This window comes from Musa acuminata, chromosome BXJ3-1 (genome assembly GCF_036884655.1).
Source record: "Musa acuminata AAA Group cultivar baxijiao chromosome BXJ3-1, Cavendish_Baxijiao_AAA, whole genome shotgun sequence".
Lineage (NCBI taxonomy): Eukaryota > Viridiplantae > Streptophyta > Magnoliopsida > Zingiberales > Musaceae > Musa > Musa acuminata.
In genome coordinates this window covers 15,099,196-15,126,295 of record NC_088349.1, presented here as the reverse complement: position 1 = coordinate 15,126,295, position 27,100 = coordinate 15,099,196, and the positions used below count along the sequence as shown (strand labels likewise).

Below are 27,100 nucleotides of genomic sequence, written 5' to 3'. Positions count from 1 at the left end.
TTTTTTAGGTTATCTCTTAGAGTTAAAATGCTTTAAAGTTTGGTACCCAAAGACTCATAAATCCAAAATACATAAGGACAATGAGGAGGCTGCAAAAGATATAGATTTGACTAAACAAAGAAATTTTGATTCTAAAATCATCCTCCATACCTAAAAAACTTGTCGTCACCCCTATATCTTTCAAAGATAAAACAAAGAAGGAGGAACTACAATCAACTAAGGAGGAGTGACCTTGTAGTATTGACCTCAACAGATAATATCACAGACCACATCTAAACCCAAAATATGTAAACATCATCACTTACGCATTCGTTGTTACAAAGGAGTTGCAGAAGAGCCAACTTCATATAAGGAGACTCTTGATAGTTCAAACTAAAAGAAATTACATCAAATGAAGATAAAGGAGTTACAATCATTATTAAAATATCATACTTTGAGAATTGATAAAGCTTCCACCTAACAAAAGGCTAGTTGGGTGCAAGTAGATCTTTAAAATCATGGAAGGAGGTAGTTACTCGCCTTGTGGCTAAGGGATATAGCGAGATAGCAAGTATTGAATACTAAGATAGTTTTTCTCTAGTTGTTAAAACTGAGTCACGATACAAAGATAGTTTTTCTCTGGTTGTTAAATCTGAGTTACGAGTCAGTTCGACTTGGCTCAGTTTTGAGTCAGTTTTGAGAGAAGAGGAGAAGAAGTTTTCAAGCTGAACTGACTCAAAACTGAGTTAGACTTGGCTCAATCAAATCAAGTAGGGATGTCAACCTAAGTCAACTTCTCACGGGCCCCCACCTTCGCATAGCACATCGCCTTTACGCAAGGTTTTCGCGCTTGGCATTCCTTACCATGTGGGCCCCCATTACATGCCTATGCTTCCAACGCACACTGCTGCAACGGATGCATTTCACGTCGTCACCGCTTGCCACGTGCCCATACCGATCTGTAATCCTTGCGCATGACCCCGCGGCCCTCACCACTGCCCACGTATTGCAGTTGCCTTCTGCTCATAATGCTCCCCACTGTAGTCTTTATCGCCGCAGTCACTCGCTACACTCGCCCGCGTGTTGCTCCTGGCAGTCACTCATGTGCAGTCACACCTCTCTGCTCGTGGGCAACGGCCCTCCACCTTCCCTCGCTCACATAAATGGAGCTTTGGGGTACAACAGCGAGGAAGCGAAGGAGAGAAGCAGAGAGAAGGAAGGAGCCCAAATCCGACCAAAGTTCTTCTCTAGTAGGCGATCGATACCTGATTGAAAGTTGCAAGGATCGTGTTACCCTAAATAACAGTACAAAAGGTGGAAGAAATAAATCAATCTTAGCTTAAAAGAGAAATAGCCAATATGCAATAATTCAACTGCAATTTTGGCCTGTATTGATACCTCGAAAGAACATGATTGAACATAATAAGACCGCATATATGGCAAAAGATGAATGACATCTGATTAACGAGAGAAAGGTGCACAAAACCTGAACATTTTTGTGATAAAGGTCTATCGTAGAGCCAAATAATACAAAATTTACACATTTACAACAATGGTTAATTTCCGTAATGAATTATTATCCACGATAGAAGACTGATTCCATTGTGCACTCAGGAGCTAAAAAACAGAAAAACAGTAGGCAGATTTCTAGACACAATGGGAGGCCTAGTCATCAGAATGTACACTTTCTTGATCTACCTCCGGGTTCTGTGAGTTTGCCGACGTGTCAGACGCTGAACTCTCAGTGGTAACGACTCCAGATCCATCATCATCATTGTAGGTGGAGCGGGCCTTCTGTAGTCTTTGTATTATTTTGATAGCGGCCTTTATGCTTTGATATACACCAATATTATCTGCTCGAACAGATGAAACCTCAGGATTACATGTTTGATGTGTTTCTCCCTTTTCTGTTTGTTGTGATTCAATAACCTCTGCTTCCAATGGGAAAAGCACCTCGATATTTGCTTCGCACTCATGGACTAACCTAGTCAGTGGTTCGGTTGTGAAGAATGGTTGATGACGAGCATGTTGAGCGAAAGGCAGACTTAACAGACCTCCTGTTCTCTTGTCATATTTTTTTAGTATTTTGACAAGGCCTGTAATCGGAGTGCAATGGTAAATTATTGCAATTTAACTTTGTCCATTACAGCTACGGATTACACAAAACGTAACTAAATTTTACCTGTAAAGTTGAGGGAGCTGTAGTTCTTCAAAAGAACCATCTTCCCATGGATAGTGACAAAATCTTTACGAATCTCCAACATCTCCTCACTAAATTTTCTGTCAAATGTAAATGTTCCACGTTTGTGCTCTTTGATTTTCTCAATTCTTTCCTTGAGTCCCTGGAATCCATTAAAGACGTATAATACTTAGTTAATATGGGACCGCAAACAATAACCATAGGAAACAAGAAAAAATGAAAGCAAGTGCATCTTCAAGATGTTCGAACTCCAAACACTTTATTTCTCACAGAAATATTCTAAAAGGAAAAGGCTGACTAGTTATGATAACAAATAAATCAGCTTTTTCGCTTAGTCATAACCACGTCCACAAGTAGCAGTTACAGTGATCAAGATGGATTTCAAGATTAAGTAGAGACACTGAGGTCAAAACAATCAGATACAGTATCGGTGATTGTCAAATGAACACAGTTCATCTTCACAGAGAAAATAATTTCAAGTATCAACCTTGGAAAATTTTAAATTAAAATATATAAAGTCATAATAAATACTTTTACCAAGAGAAGAGATTTGTAAATCAGGGCATAGAAGATTGAAAGCCTGGATGAAAGAAAGGGATAACATGACACATCCTACTGAAAAATTACTCCCTTAAAAATGACATAAAGAAAATAATAAAACTATTTAAAAATTATCATTAAAAATGCTAAAATACCTCCAAAGAAATATTTGCTTTCCATGTAGTTATACCTAGTATGATTTTTCTGTGTAACATCACATATATGCTACATCATACTTCTTCATGAAAGCAATGCAACTTCATTATTTTCTAGGTTTACTCGTACTAATTCAGCCTTTTCATTTTCCAGTTGTGCTTGTCTCAAGACAACCATCTTCTGTTGTCTCATGCTCAGTTCTATCCTGCTAGCTCTTTCACTAATAATTATAGTTGTTAACATTCAGCAACATTTACACCATTGCTTGTACAGTAAAGCTAGAAATTAGGTGTGCATGAGTGTTTTGACTAGTTCAAAAGGTCAAGAGGTGAAAAATAAGTAGCACATTTCTGTAGAGATTCAAACTTCAAACTTGGGGCTAATTTTGAAGCTAGAAACATTATTTATCAAGCCTCCATCAAGCAACTTCGAGTGATCACTGATAAATAAATAAAAGACATAAATTAGACCTTATCACGAAAAAAAGCAGAGGACAAACTAGAGCTCGTCTACACCTATTGGCATAACCCTCTTTATCCTTCTGAATGGCTACTCATTTTGGTCCTTTAGAACTTTAACACAGAAGGATTCCTAGCAAAAAGAGGATATCACTAGAGACGTAAATGTAGAGTCAGTCATAGTAAACAAGACAAATTAAATAACCGAAAAACAGCAGACAAGAGAACATATTAAACCTAACATGATAAAAACTTCCACTGAAAACCGTTTAACTTACCCTTTAAGATTAAAGGATAACTTAGATGTCGATCTAAAGACCTAAAGTGACTGCTGTTTTTCAGATTTTTGTTTACTCAGCCAGATGTGACCCTCTACCTTAATATGTGGATTGAAGGAATCCTTAAATCACATAAAAGACAGAAAACATTGTTGTCCAAATCAAGAATTAATTTGACCCAACACTTTGCTATATCATCGACCAAGTAGGATTCCACCAGAATCATTATGAATAATTGAATCACATACTCTGGTTCCAGCTCCAGTAAACCCCTACCAAGCTCAAATCTGCCTTTGTATAAATAACGATATTGTCAAGTTGCCTTTGAGAAACAGCCATGTAAGTGGACTTTGTGTAACTATATAAAGGTAGCAGCTTTGCCTAACCAATCTATAAATACAGCAGTACTACCTCAACGTTTTCTCTCCACATGTAATGTCAATTACGTCCAAAATCTTGAAGTGTCGATTCAAGAGCCGCATGCCTTCTTCTCACGCTCAAGTAGACTAAAATCAATACATTGATACCATATAGACATTAAAAGCTTCCAAGGAGATTGCAGGAGTAAATCATGTGTGAATTTGGCCAATTTGTTTCCCAAAAAATGGTGCTGCTCTTCCTTCCTTCATGATATTCCACTCCGATCAGGAAAGTTTTCTCCATGGTAATATACACGAATTTATGATGGACCATCGCCTACTAAATTTAAGGAGGGTTCGACGATGAAGTCAATCACCTGCAACCATATCACGTAATACTCCTCCTCGTCGACATAAAAGTCATTGAACTTCTTGAGCTGCTCGTTCAGGACGGCGGCGAACCACGCATCGAGGGCGGGGGCCAAGGGCCGGGCGGCGCCTCCGGTGGGGCGAGGCGGCCCTTCCGCCTGAGGAGGCAGCCCCTCCGCCCGAGGAGGCGGCGGCGGCAGGTGCTTGATGAGCTTCTTGAGGGGCTTATAGGGGAGGAACTTGTCCCTCCACTCCGGCAGTGTTTGCTCGAGGAACCTCCGGAAATCCTTCCCAAATTTCATGCCTTTCTCGCCCACTCCGTGATGGGGTTCTTGATCCGGCAAGAATAACTGAGGAAGACGACGTAGATTGAGGTTGAAGGGGGAATCGAAGGGTTTTAAATATGGGGAAGAGGGAGAATAAGGCCGGCGAATTGGGAGATGAGAGCGAGGGAGGAGACGAGAAAACGTTCGAGGAAGGAGTTTGGGATACCCACCCACGTCTACGTCGTCGTCAGGTGACGGAGTATATTCTTCCTCCGGCTGCGTCCTTATCCGCCCACCGCAGAAGAGAAGGAAACAAAGTATAAGATTCTCTTTTGTTATGATTTTTTTTTTTTTTTTGCAAAGTCTCTTTGTTATGAAATTTACTAAATTTTATAATTATATTTTACATTTTGATAATTATACTGTGATTTTTTAAATTAAAAATACCTCGGTCTTTTTTTTCCTAGAGAAGTCTATTATTAGTTTAAACTCATGATTCTTTGTTGTGAATTTTACTACTTTTATATTGTTTATATAAATCTTAATTCTTTTTTTACACTTTGATCTTTTACCTTATTTTTTTTAAATAAAAATACTTCAATTTTGGCCATTATAAAGAGTAATATGAGTCTAGTATCATTAATATATGAGCTTAAGAAAAAAGATTTTAGATCTTGATAAAATGGTATCAAACATAATGTTGAACGTGATGAGGAACTTGAGTAACATCATGCTAAGATAAGGCTCAACAAAATTAATAATAGGTTATATATTTTTTGAATACATTCACATCATTTAGTAGAAGAAAAAAGCATGCTATAAAATTTGGAAAACTAGAGAATTGTGTGATAAAAGATAAAAAGTATTGACTCGCATAACAAATTTCTCTCATTTTTCATTTATGTTGATTTTACATAAATTAAAATATTTAAAATCTCGATAAAACCAAAAAGATGCTTGTCGATATATTAAATTCAATAGCTCCGACCCATTGCTATGGACGGTTGAGCAACTGTTGCCATTCTTGTTGTGCTTTGGCATCTTAATCGAACTTAATATATAATAGAATTTACTTTTGAATCATACTAAGAAGAAAATGGATTCTTTTCGGTAACGTTTGTGTTTGATTGCTGGTTAAATTTCTACCGCCCGCGGAAAGATCAATTGTTTTGCTTATGAATAAAAATTGATGGTGTGGTTTAATTGAAATGATTTTAACATTTTATTTTTAAGAATATAATTTTGTTTTTAGTTAAATACGCTAAAAATATGTAATATAATCTGTGATTTTTAGATTGTAGGAATATAAATAATTAGACGAACTGAAGTGAAAATTTCAAGTGGACTGATACGCAAAATTCGCTCGCCATAAAGTACCGCCACTGCTTCGATGTAGGGTTTGGGTTCGATCGACCGACCACGCCGTCCGAGGTGGTTGATTGCTGCTGCGGCGACCACGCCCAAGAGGATCTCACCCGCGTCGTCCAAGCGCGGCCATTATGTCGGATCCGGCACCGGCCTTGGCTTGGAAGCCCTCATGGGTGAGTTCCTTTCCTCATCATCTTGTCCTCATTTCTTTCGACACATTTTTCCTACTTCGGCTGGAAAGTTTATTTCGTCTTCTAATACCGCGTTATGGGGATACTTTGTCTGTTTAGATCACGATCGAGAGCTTAGTGCAAATTGGATTTGCTATTAAGTTAAAAGTATTGAACCGAAAATGGAGTCCTGATTGGATGAGGTTGGCATTAGAATTATGACTGCAGTGATAGTTGAGAATGTGATGGTGGATATACACATTGATCATCAATCTTTTTGTTTTTTAGGCATATGATGGATTATTAACAAGAGCACATGACGAAAGTTCTATCAATCAAGGCGGATCGTGCAATTTATGCTGACAAGTGGTTATGAGTAGACACCTGTGAACTTTAGGAAATTTGATGAACACTTTCTAAGATACTATAGCGAATCACAAGTAGACATTTTGTTAGTTTTATTATTCTTCTTACTAAATTATTAGTTTTGTGTTATTATGTTATGTGAGTGTCGACCAAACTTAATGTTTTGTGCTACCTCCTTGATTTTAAAGTTTAAACATCACCATATGAAACTTATAAAAAGGGCTATTCATTAGTAAAATTTTAGCTTAAACATCAACTTGGAGGTCCATTACATGAAGCCTTCAAATGCTGCAACATTACAACTGAACAAAGTAAGTTTCATATGTTTTGTCTCTCAGACTTATTACCTTCTGATGACAATATAAACGCTAAGAGAAATATTAATTCTAAGAGTAGAAACTGCATACTAAGGTTTTTAAAATATTATATTAATTATAAGAGAAAATATTATGTTAAGATTTTAAAAATATTTTTTCTCTTCAAAGTTTTTAAATTTTGATATTTTAGAAAAAATGATATTAAAATAGTATTATTCTTAGGGATTAACCTTAAATAGTTATTATTACTATTACTATTGTTATTAATATTATTGTGCTTGTAGAAAAAGTAATCTTAAAATAGCATTATTTTTTAGTGATTAACTAAAAGAGGTATAATTATTATTATTATTATTTAAAATGTCATCTCCTTGTCTCGCCCTCTTTGCTTCCAGTTTCCCTCTACTCTCGCCCCTTGCTCCTCTCTCTCAGTTTTCCTCTCTCGCCCTCTCACGTCGTCTCGCCCCTGCTCCCTCTTAGTTTCCCTTTGCTCTCGCCCCTCTCATCGTCTTGCTCCTTCTCTCGTCGCTTACAAGAGTAATATCCACTTTATCCTCTTTGTATTTAGATCATCGACGGGCTTTGCTATCTCCGATAGAAGGGAACCGCCATAGTCGACCAGCTTCGCCAACTCCGATAGAAGGGAATTGTTGTTGTCATCGGGCATTGTCAACCTTCGGGTCAACATCACGCAAGAGATTGTAAGTGACTCGATCGACCAATGTCAGGAATTACACAACAATGAAAATACCCCACTCCACTTGAAGTAGGATAACGTTGTGGAGAGATTATTGATGCATCGCACACTTCGGGCTAAAGTGTATGACTTTGGCTGCTAGGTGGCGGTACTGATGGGCTTCTGCAAGCGAGTGACGAATGGTATCTTGGAGGAGTGTGATTGCCTAATGGAGATGCAAGTGGAGATAGAAGATGACATCACTTGCACGAAAATTGCATCGATAATAAGTTTGTGGCATAGGCACAGAAGCGAGAAAATGGTGCCTATGCTACAAACTTATAATCGATGCAATTTCCTTACAAGTGATGCCATCTTCTGTCTCTGCTTGCATCTCCATGAGGTGGTCACACTTAGAGTTATTTGCCCTCTCATAGAAGCCCATCAATACCATTGCATAGTCACTAAAGTCATATGCTATCGTCTTGATTTTCCGATGTGTCTCCAATCTCTTTGCAACATTGTCCCACTTAAAGTGGGGGTAAGGCATATTTGTTGCTGTGTAATTCCTTACATTGGTCGATCAAGCTGCTCACAATCTCTTGCGTGATGTTGGCTCAATGGGAAACTTTGTATTCAGACAACAGAGCAAATAATTACCCATGGAGTTGGCGAAGCCTATCGGTGGTCTGAATACAAAGACGACAGAGCAAATAATTACCCATGCGAGCAACGAGAAGAGGGGTGAGAGCAAAGGGAAACTTTGTTGGCCAATTGGCTTTATGCCCTCAATACACAACAAAATACAAGTTTTAAATCATGTCATTGTTTTAGAGAACCTGACTACCTATATTTTTATGTGCCTAAAGAATAACTATACTTTCCTAAGTGTTACAAAGTAGATTTTTGTCTTTGTTTGTCGTTAAATTTGTTTAAAATATTGACTGATATTTAGTGTTTTTAAAAGTACTAGGTGCTAAGGTCCTAAAATGTCTATGGCTCCAGGTGCTAGACCAAGCAAAGCGAGGTGCTCCTGAATATTAAAATTTAAAAAGTATATATATTACGATTGATAAATATGATCATAAAAATAAAAATGATATATCAATTTGAAATCATATAAAGCACCAAATTACATTATTCATTTTCTAATAACAAAAATATTAAAAAAGTGGAGTTTAATATCAAATTCAATGATTGTGTTGAACTAACGATGGGGGGGGGGGGGGGCGGCGGTGGGTTGTGTTAGAGTACATTAGTTTATTTGATTGAACTAACTTGTTCAATTGAACCTTGCTAGAACCTTGATCCAACTTGACTCGGGTGCTCACCTGAGGTGCCTGATTCCTGGGCTCAAGCGAGTGCTTGAGCGGCACTTCATTGAAATGCCTCACCTTGACATGTTGAGAGACTCTCGGGCCTTGCTCGAACGCCTTTTGAAAACAGTGGTGATATTATTTGTTCTTTATTAATAAAACTTTTCATGGGACCATGAAAAGTAGAAAGAAGAAGATAATTTGATGTGTATGATTTGACAGTGTTTCTTCTTTCTCATTGATTGAAAAACTTTTATACATTGATCTGCTTCACTGGTGAAAAAAAAGTAAAACATATTTGCTTTCTGCTCTGCATGAATTTGCATGACCTTTATTGATGTTAATAGCTACCAAACATTTTCTTAATATTTAATGAAGTCATTTGCTGAATGCAATTCATCTCTTAAGTTCATTAAGTTTTTTAATTAGACTTTTGTGTTTTAGATGTTTATTTGGTGGGGTGACAAGGGTCTATGTGAAGTGAAACACTATGGAAGAAAAGAAGGGGGGCATATGTTAAAAGAGATGTTCACCCGATACAATCTTCCTATACTGAAATTTGTATTTTCCTGCTTGTAGTACTACAAGAAAGTTCTACAAGTCTCAAGATACAAGACATGCATCTATGAGGACATTAGGTAAAATTCGGAGAGCAAATCTTTTGAAGCATTGTTTGGATTTAATACCATATCTTGTGATGATCCGAACAAGCTGAACTTTTCTCGAAATTTATTTGGGTTTTCATTGCACATGATATCTTCTGGTGAGATTACTTTTTGCACTTTTGACTTGCTTGATAATGCATATGCATTCTTGTCTGGACTATAAATTGTATTATAATGTAGGACGGGGTATCTTGATACTGTGTTACATGGCAAAATCATTTTTTTAATTCTGTTGTGTATATGTAATCCAATTATCAATATGCTGGTATTTCATCAGATGGAAAATGATTGACTGCTACATTTCTTTTGTTACATTTATGATGGTTATTCATCTCAACTAATCGTAACTGGTTTCCCAGCAAGAAGGTACTTGTGTAAGATTCTTCAGCAAGTATACTGAAACCATTGCTTGAATTTTTGTTCTTTAAGTATGTGAATTGATTTAGGAATATAGGAATAGAGAGTTAGTCATCAGGGTATCTTAGAGAACTAAGTGCCTAGTGGTGACACCTTACATCTGATTATAATCATCACTATGCAAGCCTTATACATGCTATTTTGGTTGTTTACCCTGTCAATATTTAATCTGTGATTCTTAAAGGGGATATGTACTCTGACTAGGAGCTCTGCAAGTTATTTGGCCTAGTGTAATGGTGTACATATGTATCAGATGTTACAAAAGATGTTGTCAGTGTCACAAGGTCTATACTTGAATGTGAAGTCATTGGTTACCGTAAAGCATTGTAAAACCAGTTAAGTGATGGACTGTTCATTAGTTATTTGTCATGACAAACTGGAAATTTGTCATATTTTAGCTATTGTTTTGTTGATACATTGTTACCACAAGTCTTGAGGCATTGGGAGCAGTAGTTTAGTACTTTAGGGTATCTTCTTCCTGCTATGCTTTGTGACATTGAGATGCATTTTCCTTATCAGGCATTGCTTGCTCGCCAGACGTGCAACAGAAGTGGACTGAGGACAGGAAATATGACCCACGTCTTGAAGATATAAGAGAGAACTGAGACACGGTCAAACCTACTCTCCATCTGAGGATCACTGTTGCTGATATTTTTGCCAGCTGTGCGAGGTGGTACTGTTGCTACTGTGCTTGTAAATTATGTCTGTTTTGGGCCCTTTGCAACAGGAAGAACCTACTTGAGGAAGAGTGATTTGGTTGTGGTGAATCTGGACTATCCAATTGAACTGGTTGATTCTAACATCTGAATTCAGTGGGATGTCAAGTGTCAATTAGTGTATGCTTATAGAATTCTACTTTTCTATACTGCTTTCTGGTTTCTTGGACCTGCATAAGCATTACTTTAGTGTGAGCTGCTGCTCCCAAATTGTATATATGTTTTTTTTACTAAAAAAAAAAATTGTTGTGGACATATCAGATTTTATGATTATTTGAGCAATGCGCCCTTGCTTTTCTTTCTAGTTTTTAAAAGTTGATTTCAGTACTTTTATACTCCTTGTTTGTCACATTAATCTGAAGAGTTGTGGTTATGCTTCCTCTTTGGCTGTATGGTTATGTTTCTGGTTCTTCTGGTGACCTAAGAGTGGCTTGCGCCATCTACTTAAGATCATTATGGTAGGAAGATTTGGAGACTGAATACAGGCAGTTGAGTATTGCTGAAAATGCAGATCTTTTATAATTTGATCCCAAAGCAAGTCTTGCTTTATTAGGCATGTAAGCTGTTAGATATACATGCATCCAAATCTCCTTTAATGTTCAGGCCCTCTTTTGCCTAGGTTCATCTTGCTGAAGTAATATTTTGGTTGAGGTCTGAGTCACACATTTCATAACTGTGGTTGTTGGATCATTTATGAGCTGAAAAGGGTGGTGATTTTAATCTTAATCAGAGAGATGATTCCATTGGCTCCTGATGTGCGTGGCTTGTTTAATATGTCCCAAATGTTCTATTGGAGTCCCCTGTTCTAACAGCTGTTCCTTCATGGTCAGAGCATTATGTTTTTGTAGTTTCATTTTAATGCAACCCACAGGGTGTCGCTGTTGCATGGGAAGATAGAGTTTAGGTCAGAGTATTTGCTTTTGTTACACAACTGCTTCTATGATAGTAGAAATTGCTTGATATTAGCTAGAAGGTCTTGCGGCTTTTAGCAACTTTTTTCTTCAAAATACTGGATATGATCCTTGATGTGGTTGCTAAAGTTGGTATTATTGTGCAGGTCAAAACAAAGCTGGAAGTGAAATTGGAGGGTTTGGCTTCATCCTCTGGATTGCTGAGGGAGGGTAATCGCTGCTGCGGCTGCTACCCTTAAGGAGATGTGTTGCTTGTGTGGCTGAAGAAATATGGCGTGTCATCTTTACCAATAGACTGACTTCTTCACTCTCGAGTTGTGATCATATGGTCATCATATAACCGATAAGGTTGGTTTTTTCTTGGCAACTTAAAAGGTGATTAGGATTCAAGCCTGTGCAAGTGCATTGACATCGAAAAGAGCTTCATGTACTGGATTGCCTTAAATCTTTTTTGGAGGGATTTCGTCTCTTGGGGTTTGGCTGCCCCTGTAAGTCCTGATGTATTACAAGGATGAAACTCTAGTTCTTTTACCAAAAAAAAAGCCAAAAAGAAAATTTCTTAAAAGTTGATGTTTTTGGCAATTGCTTGACTCAAATTTCTTTGAGGATTATCCGATTTTAGAATGTTCATTATCTCGGATTATCCATTTGTCTTGTGAGCGTGATCGATCGGCCGATTGGCTTACGAATTATCGCGAAAGATTGCGAGGGAATGAATGGCATGTTTAACTTCATTTAATAGAATTTTATTTATTTTTGCATAAAAGAAGAATGTTCATTGTATGATTACAACATGAAATTAAATCGTTTCATTTATCTTGCATTATCCAACCGGCAATATAGCGACGCCATGATTCCCCCCACATGAACAAGCATGCGTTTGTCAGCGGCAGAACCATCATCGTGTTCGAGGTATTGATTCCAAGAACAAGTTGGGTTTTGAGGAATCGTGAATGTTTCACGAGGCCGAAGTCTTCCTCCACCACTTTGCCCTTCTCAATATTCTCTTATCCTTGACTGCATGTAGGGGCCAGAGGGTATAAATCCCATGTCATGTGCATCGACTTAGTGGTATGAGGCCTATCTGTGATGCTGCAAATCGACCTCGCACTTTATATGCTCTCACTGTCATCACTTGCCAAAGTTTTTCAGTGGAAGTAATTGTTTGAGATACATCTATATTGTTGTACTTACAGACAAAAAACACAAAAGGGTTTGCCTAGAGAGTTGAAAATCTAACCAAGATAGTGGTTGAATTTATGGAAGGAATAATCACATGCATTAGTTTTCTAGGAATGGATCATTTATTGGTTCTAATTTACCTAAATTATACTTTACCTTCAAAAAAATACTCACATTTTCGATATTTTTCAATCAATATCCTCATTTTATTTTTTAAAATGGTATCTCTAATTTAAAAATATTTAAACCGTCCTTCGAAATTTTTTTCTATGTGTAACTATTTTTGACTCCTTACAATGTTTAACTATCATAATATAAACACTGTATGACCTATTTGAAAATATTATAAATGATCTAAATGAACTCCTAACATCAACCAAACCAAATAGCAAATCTAAAAAATATAATATCGTAATGATGTATTACAATATGATGCTATTTATAGAATTTCTAATAGCAGTTATAGCATTTTCAATACTTCAGTAAAAATATGGTAACGATTAAAAAATAATAAAAAATATGAAAAAAATTGATGAGAAAACCTTTAAGGGATATTTTAGGTATTTTTTAAATTAGGGAAACGGTTTGAAAAAAAAAGTAATATAGAGGTACCTTTTGAAAAAAAAATCCAAAACATGGATATTTTTTTAGAGAAATCACCATTGTGTTAATTCAATTATCAATTTTTTTCTTTTTTTAATTTCCCTTGGTAAGAAAAACTCGTTCAATGGATTAGTAAAATAAAATTTTTAATTAATTATGTAATGAAATTTGAAGTTGAACAGAAAAAGAAAATAATATAGTAAAAGAAGATATTGATTAACATTTAAATTTTAAGAAAGACGTTAATATAACTTGGTAACAAAGATATTAAAACACTCTAATTATAACGTTGTCATTATAAATATGAAACATTATATTATAATCATAGAATAGGCATATGGAACATTGTATATAATTTGTAAATATAGAACAGATTTCATCATCGCCAAAATTAATAAATCAAGTGTTAATAGTCAACTAATTAATTATAATATATATTATATATAAATAAATTGAAATTTTATTTCCAATTCAAATAAAGAAATTCATAATTAAAGTAAAGAAAATGGAAACTAAAGGTTTGATTTTATAGTATACTATATTAAAATAATAACCAAGCATTTATTATTTATATTAATATGCATATATATGTATATATTTATTAAATTATACATAATTTTCATATATTAAAATAATATATTACATAAAAAATCCTAAAAAAAAAAAAGATTTATTAATTGCAAATTGCCTAATTTATAATTATAAAAAAACAGACAATTTTAATTCAACCATCATTTTTCTCCTTTTTATTACATAAAAAATGCCTTAATTAACATCAATCAACTTCATGCGCATACTTGAAGAATTATTGCACTTCAAGTATAATATTTGCTGTTTTACTTTCTCAAGCAGAAGTGTGGTTGTATAATATATTGGCTTTTTTCTTCACCACGAACATAAAGCATGGGAATAATTTACGTTAGATAGGGTTTGGGAACACTATGAACAAAGCCAAGTTGCTTTTCATGCCTTCGATCCTAATTTGTGGGTCACCCAAATCTTTCAGCGGCCAATGTGACGTGACTTTGGTGGGGTTTCTGCAGGTCAAACGAAGTCTTCACCAGAGACAGATACATGATGCAGAGAACACTGTTCATATCTCTACAGTTAGTTCATGACGCACAAACGAAGAAGAAGAAGAAGAAATTTTTGTTGACATCGGTCTCTGCAGTTTATTTCCATACATCACGCACAAACAGGAGGACGGAGAAGAAAGAGGGAAGAGACTTCCATACTGAAGCCACTCCATACAAAGCCAGCATATCCACAGGTAGCAGTAAGTGCAGTTAGAGCCAGAGAGCTCCGGCATCCCTCAGCAGCGGCACCAGATTCCCACCGAGATGGAGCGTCATGATCCTGTCCGTGGATCCGACCAGCTTGCCGCCGATGAACACGGCCGGCACCGGCGACTTGCGGCCCAGCAGCTTCACCAGCGCCTTCTCCATCTCCGCACCTCTCGGGTCCTCGTCCAGCTCATGGACGGCAGCATTGACGCCAAGCTCATGGAACAGGCTCTTCACGCTGTAGCAGAAGCAGCAGGAGCTCCGGCTGAAGATGACCACAGCTCGCTGCGAAGCCAGCTTCGTCACCTTGTCCATCCCCGGATGTTACGGCTCTCGGTGAACTACTCCTTGGTGCGCTCGGTGCTTGATTCACTGCTGCTCTCTGATCATCTTGCTTATATAGGCATGGAAGTCCACTGGTCTCGGTATAATCTAACAAAGTCCATGATCACTAGATATTTGATCACGCAGTATCTTTCTGGGAGTATGGCTGCGATCACGTCTTGTCTCGGAACAAGTTGGTACCGGAAGTGGGCCTCGATTATCAATGTACTTTGTTTCAGTACCGATAAGGCTCTGCAAATTAGGAATATGGGGGAGGCAAACTCCGCTGTCAATCTTTGATGCCACAAGCACATGATGCCTTGATAAGGTTTGAATTCCCTCTTCATTGTTTGGGGCTGTCGAGTGATGCAGGTTTTTGTCATGTTCCTGTTTCTGGAACGACCACAGTCTCAATATAAAAACTATAATTATATTTCTCTTATAGGAAAAAAAAATTAATATAAAAAATTAAAATCAAATAAGAAGTTTAGATGTGGTTATCTTTTGACATCAGTCATAAAAATTTTTATGATTATAAATACATTATCGTTTGATCCGAAAGTTATAGTGATAAAGACTAAGAATAGTTAAAAAATATCATCTATTTATAGATAAAAATAAAAAAAAGTAATTAAGAGAATTCCTTTTATTAAGATTATTTCTTATTTATTGACCGATAACTATAATCAAAATTCAATCAAGTTTATAATATATTTTTATCTAATTAAATAAAATCAGATAATCTAACACAGAGAAGAGACCTCAGAAGACAAAGATGCGTAGGTATGGAATAGCATCAATCTGCTGCTGGCCACATATTGAATGACACAGACCACACCATCTCTCCACTCTAACAAGCTGAACTGGTTGTTTCTGATGCGAAAAGTTGCATTGACTTTGTGTTGAGCATTTTGCCTGCCACTGTTTCTGGCATCAAAGCAGAAAATATGTATGATTTAGCATCTTTAGTACATCTGAGGTTGAGAAAAGACATCATCCGTAGTAGATAAACAAGGATTCGAGCTTGTGGCTGATGGTAATGTTCATTGGGTTTGAACTCAATGATAAGTTGGTTCCCTGGGAATTCAGCAAAATGCGTGTTGAGACTTCAAGCGAAAGCTTCATTCTGTTCATACCGCTGCCGAAACCTCTCCATGTTGATGCCTCTTTTTGATGTTGGATTGCTGTCTATAGATAGATAAGGATTTTATGCATCAGCAGTCTCTAAGAAACGACATAAAAAGCTCAGAACCTTGTTTGTACCAAGCAGATTGAACTCCACAAGAACTAGATTCCAGATCATGGTTTGCACACTCCTAGTCATTGGAGTGAGAGTGAAGTAAGAGGAAATCACATCATTTGGTTTGGAATTGAAGCTGATGGTGGTAGTAACCTTTGGGTTCTTGAGGAGTCAAACATGTTGCAGGTCCTCTTGCCCCTTCTGTCCATGACCAATTAAGATGATGACAGCACCAAGGTATCTGAAATGAAGGACTTGGCTCTTCCATGGCCACATGTGGGGAATTCTCTACAAAAGGAAGTCAACGAGAAGATACCCATCCTTCTCTCACTAAACTGCAGATATGGTTGTGGAGCACCCATCACTGTGTGTGCTTGCTTGGGTAATTTGATTCATTTGAAGCAAGGTGAGTCATGGAATAAAACTTTTCTGCATGTGGTGGCTTGTTCAGCGAACACAGATGCTTCAATGCAGATTAGAATATTTGCTGCTTGAAGTGTTCATATCATAGTAGTTGACTCCCATACAAAGTGCATCATTCTCAAGTCCACAATATTCTTGCATCAAAGCATCACAAGATCAAAGTTCCGTAAGCATTCTTTACTCATTAAGCTATTTCTAGACCCACATTGGGGTTTAAGCTTCTCCTTTGAGAGCTGCTTAACCTTCTGTTCGATCTTGGATATCCAACGAGATGAACGGCTAACCTTTGGTGAAGTCCACACTTCCACCTCTCAGTTAGCTTGCATTTGATGCTCGGAGATGGATAGGGGGATGAAGCTGGCTGGTCTCGTGGAAGGCTGTGGGTGATCGTCTGGTCTAAAGACCATCAAGAAGCTCTTCAATGCTTTCGTCTGGTACTAATTACATCTTCTTGTTCCTTGCAACATGAACGCTGGTTCATAATTTAGATCGACAAGATATTTGTCATCAGAGACAGTGAGTGAGTTATCAATCTTGAAAACATTGAGGAATTTTCTTACAGTTTGTTCAACTCTTTAGAAAATGGTGCCGACTAAATCCTCGCTTCTGATTAAAAATATTATTATTATTAAAAAAAAGAAAATTGATTTTGCCAATTTCTTCCTTACAATCCAAGTAATCAAGATTCGAGTCATAGTGTTTTGGATGATACCATAAAAAAGATTTTTTTTATAAAGATAAATGATGAAGATGATGATACCAACTAAACTACCCAACATCCTCGAAGAGCTTAGAAATAATGTTTTAGATGTCAAATATGTCGACCAAGGTTGGTAAACTAAAGTTAGTTGTTAGTCAGGGTTGAAAGCACTGCATGATAGTGACTGGATCTGCCATTTGTGTAATCATCTCAGGTGATATGGGGGGCAGAAAACAATCAGGTAACTTCAACCCTTTCAACATCCAAATGTGTTGTCCATGCATATCATAACTGGAAATCCCTCTAAATAGGAGAAAGACAAAGAATCAGACAGAAATCATTTATGAGCAGTTATGAATGTGGATGATCTTCATGAGCACATACACCCAAACACAACTAACAAGACCAAGAAACACAAATAAACTTGGATGAGCATTCTCTTTATGCATAGAACAAATTGAGGGTATTCGATCTGTTCTATGCTTGCAATAAGAGCACCTTGGTATCAAGTAGTCGTGGTAATAATGCTGTTCATAATTACATTCCTTAACAAGCACGAGTTCATGTAAAATTAAACATTAAAATACATTAATCAGTGCCTCTTATCACAAAAAAGTGGGTGCATATGTACATTCTTCTCAGGATGACAAAGATATGAGATGGTTCTCACCGTATACAGTGACAAAGAACTCTTTACAAGGCATTGGCTTTAGGAATAATTTTTCCAATGAACGAATTCTAAACAGAGTTGGTATCGGAATCCAATGGTGAACTTAATTTTAAATATACAGCAACAAAGAACTCTTTACAAGGAATGGATTTTAGGAATAATTTTTCCAATGAACGAATTCTAAACAGAGCTGCTAGCAGTATCTGATCGTGAACTTAGTTTCAAATGTGATGGAGCAGTAGGATCCCTGGATAAGATGTCATCATTGTACCCTACATCAATACTGTAAAACACTAGAATCAACTAGAATGCTACAAGACTCCCTTGTGTCAGCTCTGAGTTCGACGCCGTAATACTTGAGATGGTCCCTTATACTTGTCCCATGAACGGACCTATACAAAAACAAAGCATAACATCAATGAAAATTGTAATGTTTGTTACATTAATAGAAGGTAGACATACCTGCAACAAGAAGGATCTTCTCCAGAGTCATCACAAATCTTCTCTCCCTTGTCCTCTACGCCATCCACTTTAATGTCATGAAGCCACACCTGAATTTGTTTCGAAATAAAAATGATTGCTTTTGAACTATATGGGAAAAAAGCTTAGATCAATCAAGAGGATTTTTATGGAATACATTCATGATATGATGAGTAGTCTGTGAGTGAAAAAAGGAAAAAGATGGCACACATATGACATCATATGTAGAGGTTGAACTTTCAGCTGTGAACTAAACCATTTTCAATCCACATTCCAAGAAGGAACCATCTAAGACTAATTTAAGCATGTTTTAACCAGAACCTTTTAACCTTATAACTGCTCTTCTCACTTTAATTTGGCTTGGTTAGCTATGTACACATTTTTATGGTGGGTTTTCCAACACAAGCAAAAACAAAGATAACCTGTAATTCTATGGTTAGAGGGCTTGCAGAATAACAAGTATGGTTAAGGCTTATAGAATAACAAAAGCCTAAGCATAACTCAATGTTCTGGCTTGGTATATTTGTTTAGCATAACTTGACACAGACGATTCACCAGCCTCTAAGTTTAGTTAGGTCAAGTATCTACTGTGCATTGATCCCATCTGGCCCTCCCAAATTTAACATTGGTGTGCTGTGACACAACATTAACCACAAACATATCACCTCCCCTAGGAAAAGTAGGGGGAAAAAGCTAATGAAGGTAATGAAATTAAAAAACTTATGACATCGAAGTAAGAGAATTAAACTTAAGGAATAAAAAAGTCAGAAAAAATGGAGCTTGTGATATCATAGAACTGGAATTATGGGATTACATAATATATTTTGTTTGACTTTGAACTATTTTTTAACATTGTGACAACAAGTTCAAGCAGATATACCTCTCTTGGGAAATGATGGTATGACTTTTTTGGGAAATATGAGTAGTACGGTGGTAAATGGGGCACTATATCATTCTCATGCGTCACACGAACTGCATTTGGCACAAACTTGCTGAAGTAGGAGGCAAAAGCAGCATTGCCTATGCGAGGTTGTCCAAAGGTCATAAGATGAACAAGTTCTACTCCGTGATTAACCTGCAAAGTTCAAGAAGAAATCCTGTTACATTAATGCCAACTAGTCATCAAGCAATGGTGTATTCGTAGTCGATGATCTCATCTAACAAAACCAATTACTAAACCAAGACTCTTTCATGCAAAATTACTAAACAAAAGGTAAATAGAATAATGACTGTCATTGCTGGCTTTCTAATCTCAGTAGAAAATTCATCAAAAACATCCTTATCTAACTACATTCACACAAACACAAGAGCTAGTTTGGTACATAATTCACATTTTTTAAAAAGAAATTACTTCATTAAAATACTCTCTGGCATATTACTTGAAACAGTGAGTGATAAGGATATTTTTAATGATAAGGATATTTCTTAAAAAGAAATTAGTTACCCAGTCCAAGTCAATTGTCATATGAGTAATCTGAAATCCATGCTCACATTTTCGATTAAAAATAAAAAAGAGCCAGCAAGATGCAAGGAGAATCATCCCATTTCTAAATACATTGGCATAGAAGTATCATTTGGACAGTTAGCAGACCAGCCGTAAGGCTGTCTGTCTTAATAGCAGAAAGCAAATGAGAACTTTCGATGGCACTTACAGTAAGATCCAATGCACAAAATGAAGCCAGAGCCCCTCCCAATGAATGCCCTGTAACAATAATGTGGAGATTACCATATAACTCCCTTGTCCTTTGAACAGCACTAAGAATCCCATGTTGCAAACTGGTGTTATGGTAAGCAGAATAAAACCCATGGTGCACCTATGATGTCAAAAGTGGAGAATAAAGATGACTCAGAGGTATTCACCAATTGTCAGGTTCAAATCAACTGAGGATGAATTGAATACCATTGCATCTTCTGCACCTGGGTAACTTAAGTCAAGCTGCTTCCAGAACAAATCAGCAATCCAATTCCTTATGCTGCAAAATCCAGTAAGTCAAATATGTCTATTGACTCCATAATCAGTAAGTATTTCAGGAAACATGATACAGACTCCCTTTACAATTAAAGATCTACAGATAATGCAATCAATTCCTTCACTATAGATCCATCCTTGACAGCTAAAGTCAGAGTGATCAAGGATTAAAATGTCATGTAGTGTTCCCATGCCATTAGGCAGATGACATGGCACACACTGAGATATGTAACTCACATACGATTAGCACATATACATCAACAGTTCTTATTCAATGGTACACGGTACTTAACAGCCAGTACACAGCATGGAAAAGAAACTTCCATGCCAACAATGGCAAAAGAATCTGCATGCAAGCACATGCGTTGAGAGGCATGCACCTTAGTAGTCAATTATTATCTATACTCTGAATGCTAGAGCCATCCATGTCCCCTCTGGTATTAACAGCATAATTGTAATAGATAACAGAATGTTACATTAGTACCTGGTCCCAGCGGTACCTCTGAATGCAATAATGATGGAGTTCAGATCATGAGCAATTCCCACAAATGCCTACATAGACAGTTCATATACAACAGAAGATATTTCTCTGAGTTGGGGAGAACATGAATTAGGTTTAACATACATAGAATCTAGAAAAATGAGTGCACCTGTAAGCAGTTTTGGACATCAACTACCAGCTCTATCATCTGAAACCCCTGGTTGAGTTCATGCATCCAGCGTTAGAAAGGCAGAGATACTATCTTGTCAAGCAGTTAGAAAGACCATCATGGAACGAGCATCTTTAATCTTTGCAAAAAACACAAATGTGCATGAACAACTGTGGTTCCTTTTACCTTCGTCAAATCATTACACCTTGAGCAGGTCCAAGTAAAAAGTGTCATTAGATCTGTGACATAGGCCTGCAAGAGACAATTACACTTGCAGGTAAATAGAAGCAGAACATCAATGACTAAATACTGAATATGGTTTATGTGTCACCAATTTTTAAGGAAAAAAACTCAAATCCAAGGCATCAAGTATGTTTTCCAACATAGTTCTTTTATCAAAAGGAATTCCATTGTTTCCAAGGTTTCTAAAGAAAAGCTTTCTATTTTCAGAATTTCAGAAATTAAAGATACAAAAAAAAAAAGCAAACTCATAGTCATTGGACATTGGGATTCCAAATCTACTTCTACAATAAGCACCCTATTTCTCATCAATAAGAGTGGTTCACTTATAGTTAGGAATTCTCAACAAAATTAACTTTCATGGAATCAAGAATTGTGTAGTACAATTTTCCTTTCTCCCTATCAAAGAAAACACTGTAGTGCACTTCTTTTTGTACTTCCCTTGTACTCATTCGAATAATAACAAAATTCTCTCATATTTTCTTCTTCCTCCTCCTTCCCTGTTAAGGTTGCATGGGCACAGACACAGAGAACTGATACAGATGCATAATTGACAAGGAAACACAATAGAGAAAAAGGGATATATGAAAGAGACGTATTGTTTTAAAAGCATAATACTTATACTTCAAAAATATAAAAATGATGATATATACATATAATTTATTTAAAGCCAAGTTCAACGTAAGTCGACGTCTTTGATCGACATTCAAGGTCATACTCACAGCAGAAGCATATTCCACGAGTATCTTGGCGAGCGTACGATTGTAGAGAGGAGCATCATCCTCATACTCGATCTTAATTTCTGTTAACCATCACGAAGAAGAGTCGCGACATTACGATTTAAACATGCAAATAAAACAAAATATTCTCACTCATCATAGGCGACGATATAACAGACTTCACACACAATTAGAGGGTTTACAGATAAACTGGAATTTGCAAATGAGCAAATCACATCTAATTCTTTGAGCTAAAATTTGAGGAATTCACATAACCAAAGATTAGTGATTACCTCTTCCCCCGGAAAAAGCAAATAATCCAATCAAAACCAACAACTTTAGCCACAGCCATCGAGCCATAACCCTTCAGCGACGACGGATTCCTACACGAAACCCAACAAAGATTAAACCTATCGGGGATTCACCAAGCAGTTCTTGAAAGTTTTCGATGAAAGGGAGTTGCAAAGAAGAAACTGTTGAAACCGTGTGAAAGATCGAAGCTTCGGAGGATGGACGATGCGGAAAAGATGCGGGCACCTTCGATGATTCGAGTTCTTTGGGTGAACCGAGATCGATCACGTCGGGAGCGCGGGCGGGAACCCTATGAAGCAACGAAGGTCGTCTCCCATTCGGTCTGCCAGCCGACGGAGTTGCTCTGTCAAAACAAAAAATGAAAACGTTATTGTTGCAAAATTACCTTTAATTTTTTTGTTTCTAACAACAGATTTGGTAATTGTCGGAATATGGAGCAGAGACAGCCATGAACTAAAAACATTTTTCGTTCTGAAATTGGCGTCACTTTTTGTTCCCAACAACAGATTTGGTGGCCACAGTTAATTGTTTCTAACAACAGAGTTGGATGAAAAGGGAATATGGCTGTCAGTATGAACAAATATTAAAAGATGAAAATGTTTTAAGGATGGGAATGACAAACATTACAAATACATCATCCAGAAACATTTGTTGCTGCTTTGATTGAGCTGATGATGCATTTCCGAGAGGTACAGGAAAAGCAATTCAATCAATGCATCAAAGACAAGAACATGTCCAACTTGGCAAGTAGGGCCAGAATACTGTGAGGTTCACTTTGTTTAGTTTCTTGGCTGCTACATTTCAACTCTGTGGTGGGAATGTGAGGATCCAAGGATAGGATGCACTATGATGTCATAGTTTTCAATATTGTACAGTAATATCAGATTGGCAATATATTTCATGCTAACCAAGAATACCTAGTTAGCATGTTTTTATATAATATACAGGATGATTGGGCTATTCATTTGGCCCTCATTGCACTTTAGGTTAGGATTTATTGAAATATTGATCTTGAGAACTAGGTAGTTATTATTTATACCAAAAATAATTAGAGGATATCTTCCATAGATATTTCGGATAAAAATAATATTTTATCAGTCATAATGCATCGCGTGTTTTTATTCTTAGATTTTAGCATGCACGAGTAAGAAAATATCTTCGCTGACAATATCATATCATACATATTAATACTTTATTTATTATAGACAAATACGAAAGGGATATCTTGGTACAATGCAATGAGACATATTAAACGGACATAAATCAATTTTTTCTACATTTGCTTAATCAGACAAGTGAATATGTTGTGTAATTGTAAGGAGGAATTATTTTTTAGTAAACCATATGATTAGTTATTGAATGAATTGGTTTGCTAATTGCACATTTTGGCTTGAGGACAAGTAGTTTGACTAAAGCTGCAAAGACTCTGCCAACTTGTTGAAGAACACAATCATTGTGTGGATAGGACCTTGGCATAAGGCAACTTAGGCATTGATGAACTAACTTGAAGACTCAATTGTCTTTGAAACGTTTCAAAGATACAATCACTTTATGATGCTGACTTCATAAGGATGTCGCCTCAATGTGGTTGGGCTATTGTTGTCTCAAGTGAGTACAAGTATAAGCATCTTTTGTCTTTGTGTAGCTTCTTAGTGTCATCTTTCTTGTTATCAAACAAAAGGGTTTTCATCGTTAGGTGTTGGCTCACACTTTAGAGTCGGTAGCTATAATCCATTGATAAAAGCATGAATTAGCATGGAAGGGTATCGATCGACCACCTCTCAACCTCATTATCTAGGACGATATCTTTTCCTTGTTAGATGACTAGGAAGGGATGATGGGCTGTATCATCAGGCAAGAAGAAGGCTTTGGCATTTACAATAATTTGAGTTGAACTCCATATTAGAAAAGAGAATTAATGGTCATTGTGGGATCATGGTTGGTGGTGTAGATTTGGGATCAACTCAGATTCTCCTCCTATGAAGAAGGGGAATGTTGTTGGATTCATGTTGGGGAGTGATAGAAGACTTTTGAGACCAAATAAAAATAGTCTAAAGAAATATAAAAAAATTGATAGAAAATTAACATAGTTCAAGAATCTGAATCCTTTATAATATAAGAAAAATTAAAATAAAAATACCATTGCACACCTTCTCATATAACCTTTCGACCCTATCTAGGTTCATTAAAAAAAACGTAAAAGCACTCAAAGTAGATTCATTAAAATAACCTTTCTCCCTTTCTTCAAAATCTTGAAATATATTATATATTTATAGCAATAAAACCTAATTCATCAAGTCTTAATTTTCTGATCTTAACTCTAATACTAATCCTTAAAAAAAAAATAAAATTAATTAAAATTTCTCTAAATAATTTAAATATAATTAATATTCTTAAAATACATACCAATTATAGGTGTCTTCTGTTGCACACATTTCACATACACCCATGTTTCCCATTCAACATCCCTCAGCACACATCACATAAATAATGTTGATGACAAGAGATTTTGTTTGTGAGATTAATTTAACCCCTTCCAATCCTCAAGTCAGATACTATTCTAATGACAGTGGAACAATAGCACGGAATATGCAAACCACAACAATCGCATATCATGTAGAATTTGGCCTTGCATTCAAAAACCTAAGTCAAACTAGTAGATGCTTTCTTGAATGCATCTGTGGCTTTAGCTGGCGTTTTAGATCAAGATATATAAAGTTATTTGGTGATGGGCACAACCATGTCGCCATTGTTCTTTCTAATCTTAATTGACACTCATCCTTTTTTCTTTTGTATTATATTTCAATTGATTTGTCCCTTAGTCTATATGTATGAAAATGCCAAATGGGCAATGCGTGGCTCACCATTAATGTCACCTTCTTCAAGATTAATGATTTATGGGACACCAATTGGGCAATTGGTGGCTCATTAATGTCAGCTGGCATCTTGTCATTCACATATCTATGCTGCATATATATTATAGCATCATCAATGGAGAAGAACAAGTTCCATACAGCAGGCTGATACTTGGAAATGGAGTCCCAACCCAAGCCCGTTGCTTCTCCTCCAACCCAAGCACCACCCATGCCTTCTTCTTCTTCTCCGCCAGCCCAAGCGTCGGCGCCGCCGGAGCGGCTCCTGGACCACGTCCTTCGCGCCGCCGCCGTGGTGTTGACGTTCATCGCCGCGGTCGTGATGGGCGCGGCGAAGGAAGACTTGACGCCTGCGGACTCTTTCTTCGGTGCGTCTGTGACCGGCCCAAAGATCAAGTCAGTGAACTCCGCCGCTTTCGTGTAAGTACTTCTTCCCTTCTTCCCGCTTCCTTCCGCCGCGGCATATCCATGCATGCATGGAGTTGCATGGGGGTATTCGTTTACATACTTGATGACCAGAGATTAATTCCAAGACTTTTACGATCTTAGAAGAAGAAGAAGTGTCGTATCATCTTCTCCATCTTAATTCATCGTTTGCAGATACTTCATAATCGTTGGCGTGTTGTATCATCTTGATCTCCATCTTTCATCTCATGCAGATACTTCATAATCGCCAACGTGCTCGTGCTGGTTTACTCCATCGCCTCCCTCGCACTGTCGTTCGTGAACAGGGCCGCATCCAAGGGCTTAGAACTGGCACTGTCGCTTGCAGACGTGGTGATGCTGGCTTTCCTGTTCACGAGCAATGGCGCTGCGAGTGCGATCATTCTCGTGGCAGAACAGGGACAAGCGCGCTTTTTCTGGACGAAATTTATCTGCAGCAACGCGAGTGGCTTCTGCGCCAGCGTCAAGGCCGCCATCGTTCTGTCGATGTTTGCAGCTGTGGTTTACCTGCTGGTAGTCTTCCTCAAGCTACTTGTCCTGCAGAAGAAGTCTCAGTAGTCTTCAACGCAGATTCCAGATGTTTGCACTAGTTGTTTCTTTGATCAATTAGGACATGTTCTTGTAATGCATCCGATGTTTTCCTTTGATCTCTATGAGGGGATAATAAAGCACAAGACGTGCATGGAGCGAAGCATGCAAGGTGTGTGATTTATTGCTGTTGGAAACAGGGAAAAGATACGCATCAATGTACTTAAATGATCTTAAATGATTCTTTATTATTTTATAATGTATCAAGAAACACTAATTATTCATGAATAAAAATATTTTCTTTCAAAACCTTTTATAACTCCATATATCAACTCAATATTCTCATCTCATGAACACATATTTTTTTAAATATGTTAGTTTTTATTTACCAACACTTAGATTCAAAAATTATTATTGATCTAATAATTTATCTTATATTTTTTTTAATCTCAAAGATAGTTGATGACCACACAATCACATAAATCCTCCACCATTTTGATCATCATATTTTTACTCTATAAATGATATCTTTATCAATCTCTCTATCTTATTAAAAATTAATATAAATATCTAATTTTTTTATTCATATATCTAGCCTTAATTATACTTAATTTAAAATTTTTAGTTTCTAAGGATGGTCTCTATAACTTAAATTTATAATTAGTTTCATTTAAAATCTCATATAAATAATGTTAGAATAAACACCAACATGGATATCATATAAATAATAAGTTCATCATCAATTTAAAAAGGTATGGACTTAAAGTGGAAGATCGTCGGAATCTCGCCGGAAGAAACATAAACTAAGCAGACTTGTTTTGCTTAGTGTATGCCTTAAGAATTATAGTTAGCATATAATTAGGGTTAGGTTTGGAATATAATCTCACTAATTCAGTTAGAGGCCAAATAACCCCGTAATTAGATTGGTTTGGG

General features: G+C 36.8%; 5 protein-coding genes and 1 non-coding gene across 7 annotated transcripts; 3 read left to right on the top strand and 3 right to left on the bottom strand.

Moving 5' to 3' along the window:
• Nucleotides 1–1,440: 1,440 nt before the first annotated feature.
• LOC135628258 (SPX domain-containing protein 4-like) lies at nucleotides 1,441–5,045 on the bottom strand. The gene is made up of 4 exons (XM_065134859.1): nucleotides 4,836–5,045; nucleotides 4,348–4,689; nucleotides 2,162–2,321; nucleotides 1,441–2,075 (listed from the first exon to the last, which is right to left on the bottom strand). The coding sequence occupies exons 2-4, from the start codon at nucleotides 4,639–4,641 to the stop codon at nucleotides 1,645–1,647; spliced, it is 885 nt and encodes a 294-aa protein (XP_064990931.1). The 5' UTR covers nucleotides 4,642–4,689; nucleotides 4,836–5,045; the 3' UTR covers nucleotides 1,441–1,644.
• LOC103999195 (uncharacterized) lies at nucleotides 4,743–10,914 on the top strand. The gene is made up of 4 exons (XM_065136393.1): nucleotides 4,743–4,856; nucleotides 5,947–6,146; nucleotides 9,398–9,456; nucleotides 10,420–10,914. The coding sequence occupies exons 1-4, from the start codon at nucleotides 4,743–4,745 to the stop codon at nucleotides 10,503–10,505; spliced, it is 459 nt and encodes a 152-aa protein (XP_064992465.1). The 3' UTR covers nucleotides 10,506–10,914.
• Nucleotides 9,323–9,441, top strand: LOC135630103 (small nucleolar RNA snoR104). Its single transcript, XR_010493628.1, has one exon. It is a non-coding gene; the product is annotated as a small nucleolar RNA snoR104 (small nucleolar RNA).
• A 3,536-nt stretch (nucleotides 10,915–14,450) lies between the features above and the next one.
• Nucleotides 14,451–14,994, bottom strand: LOC103999078 (putative glutaredoxin-C14). The gene has a single exon (XM_009420734.3). It carries the CDS (start codon nucleotides 14,908–14,910, stop codon nucleotides 14,599–14,601), a length of 312 nt encoding a protein of 103 aa, XP_009419009.1. The 5' UTR covers nucleotides 14,911–14,994; the 3' UTR covers nucleotides 14,451–14,598.
• Nucleotides 14,995–17,914: 2,920 nt separating this feature from the next.
• On the bottom strand, nucleotides 17,915–22,790 carry LOC135628428 (lipase-like). 2 transcript variants are annotated; one of them, XM_065135063.1, is made up of 11 exons: nucleotides 22,548–22,790; nucleotides 22,304–22,393; nucleotides 22,014–22,093; nucleotides 21,238–21,303; nucleotides 21,052–21,099; nucleotides 20,886–20,953; nucleotides 20,333–20,405; nucleotides 20,085–20,246; nucleotides 19,313–19,507; nucleotides 18,415–18,503; nucleotides 17,915–18,344 (listed from the first exon to the last, which is right to left on the bottom strand). In XM_065135063.1, the coding sequence occupies exons 2-11, from the start codon at nucleotides 22,368–22,370 to the stop codon at nucleotides 18,230–18,232; spliced, it is 963 nt and encodes a 320-aa protein (XP_064991135.1). In that variant the 5' UTR covers nucleotides 22,371–22,393; nucleotides 22,548–22,790; the 3' UTR covers nucleotides 17,915–18,229. The 2 variants fall into 2 exon arrangements, with proteins under 2 accessions (XP_064991135.1, XP_064991134.1); XM_065135062.1 differs by having other exon boundaries at nucleotides 22,494–22,789.
• Nucleotides 22,791–25,344: 2,554 nt separating this feature from the next.
• LOC135628887 (CASP-like protein 1E1) lies at nucleotides 25,345–26,370 on the top strand. Its single transcript, XM_065135839.1, has 2 exons — nucleotides 25,345–25,615; nucleotides 25,855–26,370. Exons 1-2 carry the CDS (start codon nucleotides 25,356–25,358, stop codon nucleotides 26,195–26,197), a joined length of 603 nt encoding a protein of 200 aa, XP_064991911.1. The 5' UTR covers nucleotides 25,345–25,355; the 3' UTR covers nucleotides 26,198–26,370.
• Nucleotides 26,371–27,100: the final 730 nt, after the last annotated feature.

What these genes read in the sequence shown, in the direction of transcription:
- LOC135628258 (XM_065134859.1), bottom strand. Translation starts at nt 4,641, where the DNA reads ATGAAATTTGGGAAGGATTTCCGGAGGTTCCTCGAGCAAACACTGCCG. An exon ending in ATTACGTGATATGGTTGCAG is followed by an intron (nt 2,322 to 4,347) that starts GTGATTGACTTC and finishes AATGGATTCCAG; the next exon opens with GGACTCAAGGAAAGAATTGA. An exon ending in CAGCTCCCTCAACTTTACAG is followed by an intron (nt 2,076 to 2,161) that starts GTAAAATTTAGT and finishes CTCCGATTACAG; the next exon opens with GCCTTGTCAAAATACTAAAA.
- LOC103999195 (XM_065136393.1), top strand. Translation starts at nt 4,743, where the DNA reads ATGGGGAAGAGGGAGAATAAGGCCGGCGAATTGGGAGATGAGAGCGAG. An exon ending in TGGCTTGGAAGCCCTCATGG is followed by an intron (nt 6,147 to 9,397) that starts GTGAGTTCCTTT and finishes TCCTGCTTGTAG; the next exon opens with TACTACAAGAAAGTTCTACA. An exon ending in TGCATCTATGAGGACATTAG is followed by an intron (nt 9,457 to 10,419) that starts GTAAAATTCGGA and finishes TTTCCTTATCAG; the next exon opens with GCATTGCTTGCTCGCCAGAC.
- LOC103999078 (XM_009420734.3), bottom strand. Translation starts at nt 14,910, where the DNA reads ATGGACAAGGTGACGAAGCTGGCTTCGCAGCGAGCTGTGGTCATCTTC.
- LOC135628428 (XM_065135063.1), bottom strand. Translation starts at nt 22,370, where the DNA reads ATGGCTCGATGGCTGTGGCTAAAGTTGTTGGTTTTGATTGGATTATTT. An exon ending in AGAGGTACCGCTGGGACCAG is followed by an intron (nt 20,406 to 20,885) that starts GTACTAATGTAA and finishes TGGATTTTGCAG; the next exon opens with CATAAGGAATTGGATTGCTG. An exon ending in ACCATCATTTCCCAAGAGAG is followed by an intron (nt 18,504 to 19,312) that starts GTATATCTGCTT and finishes AAACAAATTCAG; the next exon opens with GTGTGGCTTCATGACATTAA.
- LOC135628887 (XM_065135839.1), top strand. Translation starts at nt 25,356, where the DNA reads ATGGAGTCCCAACCCAAGCCCGTTGCTTCTCCTCCAACCCAAGCACCA. An exon ending in GTGAACTCCGCCGCTTTCGT is followed by an intron (nt 25,616 to 25,854) that starts GTAAGTACTTCT and finishes CATCTCATGCAG; the next exon opens with ATACTTCATAATCGCCAACG.